The sequence below is a fragment of the Trematomus bernacchii genome, unplaced genomic scaffold (assembly GCF_902827165.1).
Source record: "Trematomus bernacchii unplaced genomic scaffold, fTreBer1.1, whole genome shotgun sequence".
Classification (NCBI taxonomy): Eukaryota; Metazoa; Chordata; class Actinopteri; order Perciformes; family Nototheniidae; genus Trematomus; species Trematomus bernacchii.
This window is the reverse complement of record NW_022987648.1, coordinates 15,825,390-15,835,812: the sequence shown is the minus strand read 5'-3', so window position 1 is coordinate 15,835,812 and position 10,423 is coordinate 15,825,390. Positions and strand designations below refer to the sequence as shown.

At 38.9% G+C, this 10,423-nt stretch overlaps 1 protein-coding gene across 7 annotated transcripts; it reads right to left on the bottom strand.

Annotated features, from left to right (window-relative positions):
* Positions 1-548: 548 nt before the first annotated feature.
* On the bottom strand, positions 549-10,133 carry znf148 (zinc finger protein 148). Of its 7 annotated transcripts, none has more exons than XM_034134352.1 (7): positions 10,046-10,133; positions 7,224-7,609; positions 6,174-6,299; positions 5,929-6,052; positions 5,591-5,674; positions 5,376-5,494; positions 549-5,012 (listed from the first exon to the last, which is right to left on the bottom strand). In XM_034134352.1, the coding sequence occupies exons 2-7, from the start codon at positions 7,584-7,586 to the stop codon at positions 3,378-3,380; spliced, it is 2,451 nt and encodes an 816-aa protein (XP_033990243.1). In that variant the 5' UTR covers positions 7,587-7,609; positions 10,046-10,133; the 3' UTR covers positions 549-3,377. The 7 variants fall into 7 exon arrangements, with proteins under 7 accessions (XP_033990243.1, XP_033990245.1, XP_033990246.1 ...); XM_034134354.1 differs by having other exon boundaries at positions 6,180-6,299; XM_034134355.1 differs by having other exon boundaries at positions 7,239-7,609.
* Between the last annotated feature and the right edge of the window lie 290 nt (positions 10,134-10,423).

Here is a 10,423-nt window from a genome sequence, read left to right as displayed (position 1 = left end):
TTTAGGCAAGCCCTTATGTTGACTAATGATTAAAGAAGTTAAATGCAGGTGCCACTCAATATCCTTAGCATTTTATTTCAGTGGAATTATTCCCTAAAACCTGATTTGGACACTAGATTTTGGGAAAGGAGACATGGTGTTAGGCCTACATGTTGTTAGGAATATTTCTACCGGTCTACATGTAAATAACAGACAATAAATCATTCATGTTTATATTTTTGGAGTTAACAAATGAGGGCTATGTTTATCAAGTGAAAGTGTCCAGAATAAAGTAATTGGATGTAACAGGTAGAAACATTGGTGATTTTACTTTATCAATCTTTATCTATTTCCAACCTTTCCTATCTTATTATTCTTGATTATAATATTGTAAGGATCTATATCTTTGATCTGTTGGTTTGGCTCTTGGAGATTGTGATTAACACTTTTTCAAATGTCAGACATTTCCCAGACAAAGGGAAAAAAGAAAGATTAATAAAAAAAGGACCCTCAATTATTGAATGGCACCAGCAGCTTAATGGGCTTTGGATATCAAAACAATTTCAAGGTATAATACTGTGAATAATTTTATTTATAAGGACATGACACAACAATCAAAACAACAATTGAATCAGATTGTTTACAAATCATAATATATAGCAAAAGATATAATCATATGGGTTACTTGACTGAAATGAATCAGCTACAATTAAAGCTGCACATTAACCATAAAACAAGTTCACTTGACCCGACAAGTTAGAGACCATGCATTTAAACCTTATTGTCCAACTTAAGATCGACCTAACAGTGAAGCAGAAGGGCTTCCTCGTCAAGTTCTTTAAAAGTATGAAAAGTATGCCAAAGTAGGAGATTCCCATCAGCAATTGAAAGATCTTGACACAAACGACTTGTACAGAGATAAATGAGGGTAGCAATAGTGACTGCATATGATATACTGTACATATCAGTGCCTTAAATGACATGTTTCAAAAATAGTTTTTATCAAAAATTCAATAATTCAGATATTTTTACACAAAACAATTTTTCTGGAGGTTATACAAGGACACTTATGGCCAGGTTACTGACAAGTTAGTTTAAAGGAAAGGTACTGCTGATATAATTCATGAATATTCTTCAGTTCTGGATATTGAATTGCTTAACTGAATTAAAACTTCTCCATGAACAATTAAATGGATACAATGAACCGAAGCAGTCTTACTGCACTGTGCTTTCAATAATGTCTAACAATGAAATGGGTAGCAAGTGAAATTTAAACCACAACACTTTTAAGTTATACTCCGCCCACATATTTTAACTGACAAGATTTCAATCCCACCACAGCTTCTTGATACTTGTAAAAAGAGTGATTTCAGGTGGATTATTACTAAAAACCAAATCAACATTTTCTCAGTGAGGGCTTTTCATTCCCAATCGTGGCAAATCCCATCATAATGAACAATCAACAAACTTGATTTACCAATAAACAAAAAAAGAGAAATTAATTTTACCTAGTCGATTTAACTCTTTATAACAGTGGTGAGATATATAGTAACATTAGAAAGCCACATCTTTGTCAGCAAGTGAAATGGATTCATTGTTGAATGTTAAAAAAATCCTCTGACAAAAAGTGTCTCTTGCACAAGCCTCTCTATTGACACAAAGATCTAACAGTACTTCTCAGAAGAACATAACAATATACAAAGTATTTACAGCAGTATCATACATTCTTGTGGGAATGTTCAATGAGGAAAAATAAAGCATTTTTTCATGATTTATGTGGTTGCGGTCTGTCCCTGATTGTCTGTAGAATTTAAACAAGAGGGAGCTAAATACCAATTACCAAACATAATTTGATGGCGCATTTTAAAACAGTAATTTACACATAGCACCTCACACATACTTGTACACATCGAAAACCATAAACAGTGTGATGAGGTACAGATGAGACCTCACTCCATCACTTTTCAACAAGGCCTGAACAGATGTGGTGATAATGCTCAAAACTGAAGACTCTAGCACAGTCAATGAAAAAATGCTTTTTCCATCCATCCACAGATAATAGTTTGAGAACTAAACTCGGAGCCATTTCTTGCTAAAATAATAATATATGATGCACAAAAATAAATAAAGCTCCCATATTTCAACGTATTACAGACTGAATAGGTTGATAGCTTATGTTTTTGTTGTTATTGTGCAAGAGGAATTAGTAGCCATAGCCAAAACTGACTAAAAAACAAAAATACAGGAATGAGTAAAGGAAAGCCTGTAATTAAAAAAATTAAAGGCACAGATGTAAAACGAATAAAACTGGAAAACAAAGCACCTCATTTCCAGGTGGACACTCTTTCATAATATAGCCTTAATGAGCATTTAGGGGAGTCTAATCACATTGTTTCCGAAAGAAAACAAAGTATTTTAAACAGCAGAAAAACAAGAGCCACAGCATCATCCGTAATTTCAAATTACCCAAATCTGAAATGATGAACTACATTCCTGTAGTTGAATAATTGTGCAAATTGTGCAAGAGTAAAGCACAATCCTTGTAAGTAATCTTATTTCAACTCATTTATACTGGACAATAGTAATAACCTGGCAACCATTACATGGATGTAGCTATTTGAAACCGTAATCATTTTTTTGTTTTATTTTTTTAACACAAATACAGCCCAACATTTGCCTATTCTGTCACAAAAGGCTGTGCCAAGAAATTAACCCACAAAGGGAACGTTTCATTAATGGAAATACAATTTCTTCTCTTTGGCCAATTTACAAGACAAGTCTGATCTGCAAATGGAAAAAACTATTATATTCCATATCAGATGAATACACTCAAATCAATGGGGCACACCCATCTCAGGTGACAGTAAAGTGACTTCAACATAAGTCGCATTTATGATCTAATCATTTTCTCATTTCTTAGACAACTTAACAGGAGTCACACTGCTGTATTAAGATTGTAATTAGTGAATTTCATATAATCAGCAAGCGGGGGTAGCTACAGTAAGTAAGAGGCAAATATAAATAGGGGGCTATTATTAACAAGTGGTTGCATTAAGCAGCGAAAGTGACAATGATTTTTTTTTGTGCAAGGCAAACTGATTGACTTTAAACATAATGTCTGTGGCGATGCTATGAGAGGATATTTAGCTTTGTCCTGCATTACACTTTGGTCATGACTCAATTTACATTCTGGGGCAAGAAATAACACATTTTTTAAAGGGGAAGTGCTAATTAAGTATTTCCATTTTAGGAGGTTGCGCTTAACAATACAATTTTTTTTTATGTTTTATGACAAAATACTTTTAGAAAGAAAACATAGTTACAATGGGACTTGTTTTGGCTGAACAGGAGACATGAGATAAAGTGCCGCTGAAATTATGAAGAGGAAAATGAATTCTTCAGCCAAAGGTTTCACTGGAGGAAACGTCAGGGGACGAGTTCAGCTGAGACCTGGTCTCGACGACTCTGACTAAGGGGAACTCTGAGAAGTCTGTGCTGTGTGCTCGGAGACTTAATTGTCCATTGGCAACGGTAAACTGTGAGGAGGATCCAGATCTTGATGTCTGGAATTGGGATTTGAAGTTCTGATCGAAGGAGCTTATTTGAAACGTCTGAATTATGCCTTGAGAAGAGTCTGTCTTTTTGGAGGGTGAGACCTCCTCCAGAAAGTCCTCCTCAGCCGGAGACACAGCAGATGGAGGGGTGGTCTCGTCGCCTGAAAACGAAAACGAGTGCTGAGAGTCCCCGGCGAGCAATCCAAAGTGAGGTTTCTCTGAAGTGGACCTTAGCGGAGAGCTCATCCCTGATTTGAACCTGCTGGGGGAAGGAAACTGTTTCTCTGTGGAGAACAGAGGTTGTCCCGCTAAGGTGGGGTTTTCCGAGACCAAGCTGAGGCTTTGGCTGGTCAGGTAGCTGTCGTTCTGGCTGGTCCTCTCAAGTGCTTGCTGGAGAAACTTTGAGTATTCTTGCAAGAGGCTGACCTTTTCGGTAGCCGGCTGAGGCTGGGCACTAGAGACCACAAGGTTTTCCACAGGGTTGCCGTCTGAAACCTCGGAGGAATTAATGGATATGCTGGATGTCACCTCTGTGTCGGCCACGCTGAAGGAAATGTCCGATTGCCCGTTGGCTTTGTTGGAGTAATGTTCCAACAGCGTCTGAAGAACCTCGTCTGGCAACACATTCTTGTCATGCGTGGCTTTAATCTCTGCGCTGATAGGCTGGGGCTCCAGGATGGTGACGGGGACAGTCTCGTCAATGACGGCAGAGACTACGGTTTGTGTGACAGGCGGCTGGGAGGAAATGCTGCTTGTGTTCAGGCTGTAATCCCGACTGTTGTTGGCCATCGCAGCCTGAAGGTAGCGCTTCTTCTTCAGGAACTGCATGGCGTCGTCGTAGTTTGTGCTGCTAGCTGCTGGCTTTGTTGGTCCTTCTTGAAGAGTTTCAACTGACTCGAGCTCTGTGTTACTTTCTACCTCTAAAGGGCCTTGCTTGTCCACGATCTCAAAGGTGTACTGTGTGACCTTAGTATTTTCCTCAAAGGAAGACGAAGTGGAGAGGCAGGGAGGAGTTTGTTCACTGGACTGTTTGAGACTCCTCTTGGGGACTTTCTTCAGGACTAGTCTGGGGGGAGTGGTGTCCCCCGACGACACTTCTCCCTCTTGGTGTTGGCTAGCCGGTTCTTCAGGTTCCACAGAGAAGTCAGCAATCACATACTCGTGTTTGACCTTGGAGGACACAGCAAAGAGAGGTAGACCTTCAATTTTATTCTGTCTCTGCTCCTCCTTCTCCTCCGTTTCGATTACAGTGACAGTGTGCCCGTCTGTCTGGGCAGCAGTGGAAGCTTCGGGACTCTTGTCTGCACACTTTTGTCGTTTTTTCTTGGGCAGTGAACAGTCTTTGGCAAGAAAAGGGAGGCTCAAAGAATCTGCTTCACGCAAAGGCCCGACTTTCCCAGCTGCTTTGTTGGTCTTTCTCTCTCTGTTCTCGTGACACATTCGTCTGTGCTTTAAAACCCGGTCTGTTCTGGAGAAGTACTGTAAATAGACCAAAAAAAGTAACTTTATTTTACCAGGAAGCAGTGATATACAGCATATTCATTGTTTTAAAGGTCTGTAGTAGATGTTTTTTTATTACCATCGGAGCTTCAAATGAGAAATGAAGAGTGTCTGTTTTTGTGTTTTAGGACGTCATCACAATAAGTAAATACATCTTACACAAAAAAAAGTGATTGAGCAGTTATTCTTTTCTTACCAAGTCAACTTCAATCAGTTTCTACAAGTAACAACATTCAACCTTATGACTGAAACTCCAGTTATCTTACTGCCCTTCTGCTGTAGGCCTTTTTTTCTACCTGCAAAACCTGCAGTAATTGATTAGCAAACAGAAACAGAGCTTGCCTGGTGACAGTAGTCACATTGGTATGGTTTCTCTCCGCTGTGAGTCCTCTTGTGTCTCTCCATGTGGTACTTCTGGATGAACCTCATCCCACACTCGTCACAGCGAAAAGGCTTTTCTCCTACACAAAGAGACAAAAGGAAAAACAAACACTCGAGACTGAAATGGAGTCAAATAAAATCACAATGCATAGAGGCTGCATTCATTCTTTACTCACCGGTGTGGATCTTCTCATGTCTCTGGAGGAGATATTTCTGAATGAAGCGCATATCACACTGGCTGCACTGAAATGGCTTCTCACCTGGGGTTTGAATTGTGAACATCAGTTTATAAATAACAATAAAGACACTATATTTCATATAATGCTCGAGGCAACTTTTTAGATTGGCATTGCTCCTCTTTAAACATGATGTATCATTTATTTATAAAGAGATGGTATTGTGTTTCATTCTTTATTTCATGGTCAAGGCAACTTTTTAATTTCAACATGATATTGAATTTCAAAGCAAGAGGTTGATAGGGCTGCATTTTAAAACATGACTGTGGTATCAATACCTGTGTGAATGAAGACATGCCTCTGTAGGTGGTAGTTGGTTCTGAAAGCAGCATTACAGTGAACACAGACGTGACACTTGGGGCTTTGGAGGCCCAATGATCCATCATCATTGATGCTGAGAATCTACAACAGCAAAGTGACAAAGACATATCAGTATTTGATACACAGTCTAAACCGTGGACAAATATTACAAACATGCAGGTCAGGCCATTTAAAAAAAATATTTTTTAAGATAAAAACTGACCTGTACCTTTGCTGGTGAACGCTGCTTCCTTTTTTTCTTCTTGGGAGACACCATCAGGTCCTTAACTGCTTTTTTCTTCATTTGGCCCGGTGCCTCGGACAGCTTCAGTTCCTGCTTGATGCTCAACTGTGGAAGTAGGAGCACAGATAGGAAAACACATTTTAAAAGGCACATAACCTACTTCAAAGTCCACCCACTTATCCAGCTGCTTATCAGGGTCAGGCAGGTTGAGGATAATAACCAATGTGAGGGGACTTCACCACGCAGCAGCTTCCCCTCCATAATTTCAGAGGCAAGTTGAACAGGTTCAAGCACCCTCTGGGAATAACCAAAGGGAAACCTCAGGTCCTAGAAAACACAAGACATGCTGAGATATCTCCTCTTCCAGCTGGGAGCCTCTGCAGATGCCATATGACTTATTTAACGATGCTGCCTAACATTTGAGCATTACGAGTGTTTCGTACAGAAATTATGGATATGTAACATCCAAGTTGTAAGAAACAGGAATTAAATCCCTAAGCCTGATCCTCAGGTCAGGTTATCCTAGATGTTTACACTCACAGCATTAAAAAGTATGTTTACTGTGCTGTATTTTCATTCTTCTGCATGCCAAAAGATTAAACAGCACACACATTTCAAGCTAATGCTTTTGACTTTGAATGCAAACAAGTACACAAGCGGTAATTCCTCACAACAATATATTATCCCTAATGTTGGTTATTTTCAACAGTTTTCTGTGGGATGACAGACTTTATACTTATATTATACTAATATTAGTTTCACACATATTATATCAATGTCTAGATTTAACTGTGTTTAATCACTGTTCCTAAAAACGTTTTGTCATTGTTTTGCAAAGCAGCTCTAAACCAAACCGTCAACAGCATGATGGTTGTCATAAATCTGTCCACACCTGTGAATTCTCAGTGTAGAAGGAAATAATGTCCCATAACAAATATTGCATGGCAATACATGAAAGGGAAATTAATATACAGTAATGACGTCTAGCTACAGTAGCAACATAAATAATCTCGTCAATACATGGACTACCTCTGATGAACTCACTGGCATATGAAGCAAGCAGGGCAACTTATTGGTGAGTTTTAGGGGGAAATGCACCTCTCCTCCGCCCTCCTCTGCTCCTCCTCTACCATTCTTTGTCATCTCCTCCTGCATCATCAGCTGATCTGGAGGAACCAGGTCATGTGTAACCAGCGAGCTGCCAGTCAAGTCGTTGTCTTCATCTTCATCGTCGTCGTCGTCGTCCAACAGAGGGTGGTCTGCCAGTGATCGATCCCCCAAGGTCATCACCACCAAACCTCCCCCGCCGCCCAGTCCGACTCTCCCTGCTCCGTCCAGCCCTCCACTGCTGCCCTTCAGCTGCATGCCCTCCAACTTGTCCTCAGTGTTCATCTTACATAGAGTAGTTCTTTAGTCTGTAAAAACAGAAAGAAATAGGGAGATGACTGGACGATGTTGGCAAGCTAAATACTAAACATTTTGTTCTAGTTTATTTGACCATGAAAAAGATTATTTGAAATCACACACAAAATAACATAAAAAGAAAACATTTGCATGGACTGTAAAGAAGTAGCTCAAATGTAACTAGCGTGGTGAACTCACACTTTAAAGTTAACCATAATTTACTTTTTTTCCAAGATTGCGATGGTTAATGATTATATTAAAATGCAAAAATTGACCTTTTGTATTCAATTCTGGCACCTTAAAACCCTTAGAAATATAAGTTGTGAAGCACGGCTCAAGCAAGTTATCAACACTAGCTTTAAGTCACTCGTACTTAACAAAAAGGGGTAAAAGGAACGCTGCACTTGGTCAAGAAAACTGCTGTTGATTTTGTAAACAAGTTCAAATTCAGGTGCTCTTACAGGAAAATGCAGTTGACTATCCAGTGTCTGTCATACTTTGAGTGGAAGCACACAGTAAGTGTTGGCATACTGAAAAGCATCTCGTATTGTAAGTTACACATCCTCTTGTGATACATGCATAACCAATGTGTTTACCAGTCAATACTTTACCAGGGGTATGATCACACAAGGATTTTAAACTTACAACCAGTGTGCCTTGCATTATTTTCAGATTGTCAACTCAAACCAAGTATTTCCACTTAAATTAAGCTGGACACTCATTGTTTTTTATTCTTACTGAAGAACCAGCTCTAGCCTAGTTGGCATGAGTTTCCTATTAAGGTGATATGTAAGAGACTCAGGAGCTCTACTGCTATAAATATGATGTCCCAGTAGGTTTCACTAACTTGCCGCACATATATGGCTTTAGCTCTAAGAATATGAGCTTTTAGCATATAGTAAAACGTTAGGACTTGTGATCCTACTCAGTTCCACATTCACAGTCTCCCAGTAATGTGTCAAGTTTTGGAAGTGGGTCAGCTGTGGTTTCTGTGATCTTATCTTAACGTTACAAAATGTACTATACAGTGTAAAGGGATAGCAAGCACCGTGAAGCAGCCCACAAAGTTGATAATGTATTGACATGTTGTGCTGCTTTTTTTAAGACGAAGTAGTAAAACGTTTGGAGTCATTTTGTTGACGTTAATGTACTTTACTCAACAGCCAGGTATATTTTTTTTAACGGCTCATCGCGAGTCTATGTTGATAACTTCATATTTACAGAACCAAAGGTATGAACATAGCTTTACATTTTAGTCAGCAACATTACACTTGTGTTTCCTTCCCTTCAACAACATCTAATTAGTTAACTAGCAATCACTTGATCTGAAAACGGTAACGTTAACGCTAGCTAACCTAACGTTAGCACTTGGTGACAGGTTTGACCTAACCTTAGCTAACACAGATCAAACTCAGGAGACAGTAGGCATCTGTCACGGTTCAAACACACAACAACAAACATTTACTCCCATATGTAAACACACTCACTGTGCCACAGGTTAAATGGGTTAAGTCTCTTGCTAGCGAGCTAGCTAGCCGCGCTTGACAAGGCTGCTACATCACATTTTACGACAGCTACTGAAGAAACGTAGGGAAAAAGGCGGATGTGCCTTCAAAATAAAAGCTCGTTCAACACCTCACATTAAACTACGACCACAAACTTTACACTTAAACTTCTAACTATTTCATAACAGTAGTCATGCTATGAAACAATCTCTGCTATTTAAAGAAATCAAGACATCATTGTGATGTTTAGGAAGTCAGCTGGCTTTGGATCAGCTGTGATGGCATTAAGTACAATTATTTGAATCAGTTGTATTTACTGTTATTTAACTGCATTTCTATTTAGTTTTATATTGTCAAAACTGCCATGTTGTATTTTAAACATCTGTTTTTATAATGACGAATGCTATTTAAATAAACTAAAACAACTAAAACATGAATAATTTATCCTATGAACTAAACACTTTTTTTGGCTTTTTTTTGACTGACTTTAAGGTTTAAATTGAAACAATTACTAGATCTTGAAAACACTTAACATCAAAACAGTTGCATTACATGGAAGTTGACCGGAAGTTGTACTTTCCTTCACTGGCTTGACAACGGTCTACGGCCTGTTGAAGCTAGCTAGCTGCTAGCAAGTTGCAGAAAACATTGCATTTTGTTGGTGTAATATACAGTTGACACCGCATCTCCATTGCATTGTAGGTGAAGTATTTAACAATACATTTTAGCGCTCATGAAACAGAATACATGACACAAAACACAACTTTCGTTTGCACCTTTTACCAAACTTGTTAGCAGGGCTAGTTCGCTCAATAGGCCACAATGTTATTGGCTGCTAGTTAAGCTATCGTTCGCTAACCCGCAACTCATCCAACAATAACATTCATATCAGTAGCGCACAAGTAACATGTCAACTATTAAAGCTGCATTGTTTCTTCTTACCTGCTGTGCGTCTTAAAGCCGTTTAGCTGTCATGATTGTTATGCAAGACTACAGTGTAATGATGGTGTGCGGAATAATCAAATACACCATCACATTTTATGAAGACTTGATTTTTATTTATTTGTCGCCATCTAGTGGTTCACATCGGCTGAAGGAAGGCCTACAGTGCGCTCCTGATCACTCGGGCTCATAATGTTCCCTCATCCTTCAGTTTGGCGACCTACTTAACTTATTCTATACATAATCATAATGTCCTTTCCGCGCTTTTTAATCAGTTTTTTCGTAATAATATGTGTTACATTCAGGCAAAGATAATGATTTCTAATTGCATCCTGTACAGTGGCTAATTATGATTTGTGTTCTCAGAATCATCCGGAA

Coding starts and splice junctions, on each gene's coding strand:
- znf148 (XM_034134352.1), bottom strand. CDS start 7,586: ATGAACACTGAGGACAAGTTGGAGGGCATGCAGCTGAAGGGCAGCAGT. Junction 6,300..7,223: donor TGCCAGTGAGTTCATCAGAG/GTAGTCCATGTA, acceptor CTACTTCCACAG/TTGAGCATCAAGCAGGAACT. Junction 6,053..6,173: donor GTTCACCAGCAAAGGTACAG/GTCAGTTTTTAT, acceptor TTGCTGTTGTAG/ATTCTCAGCATCAATGATGA.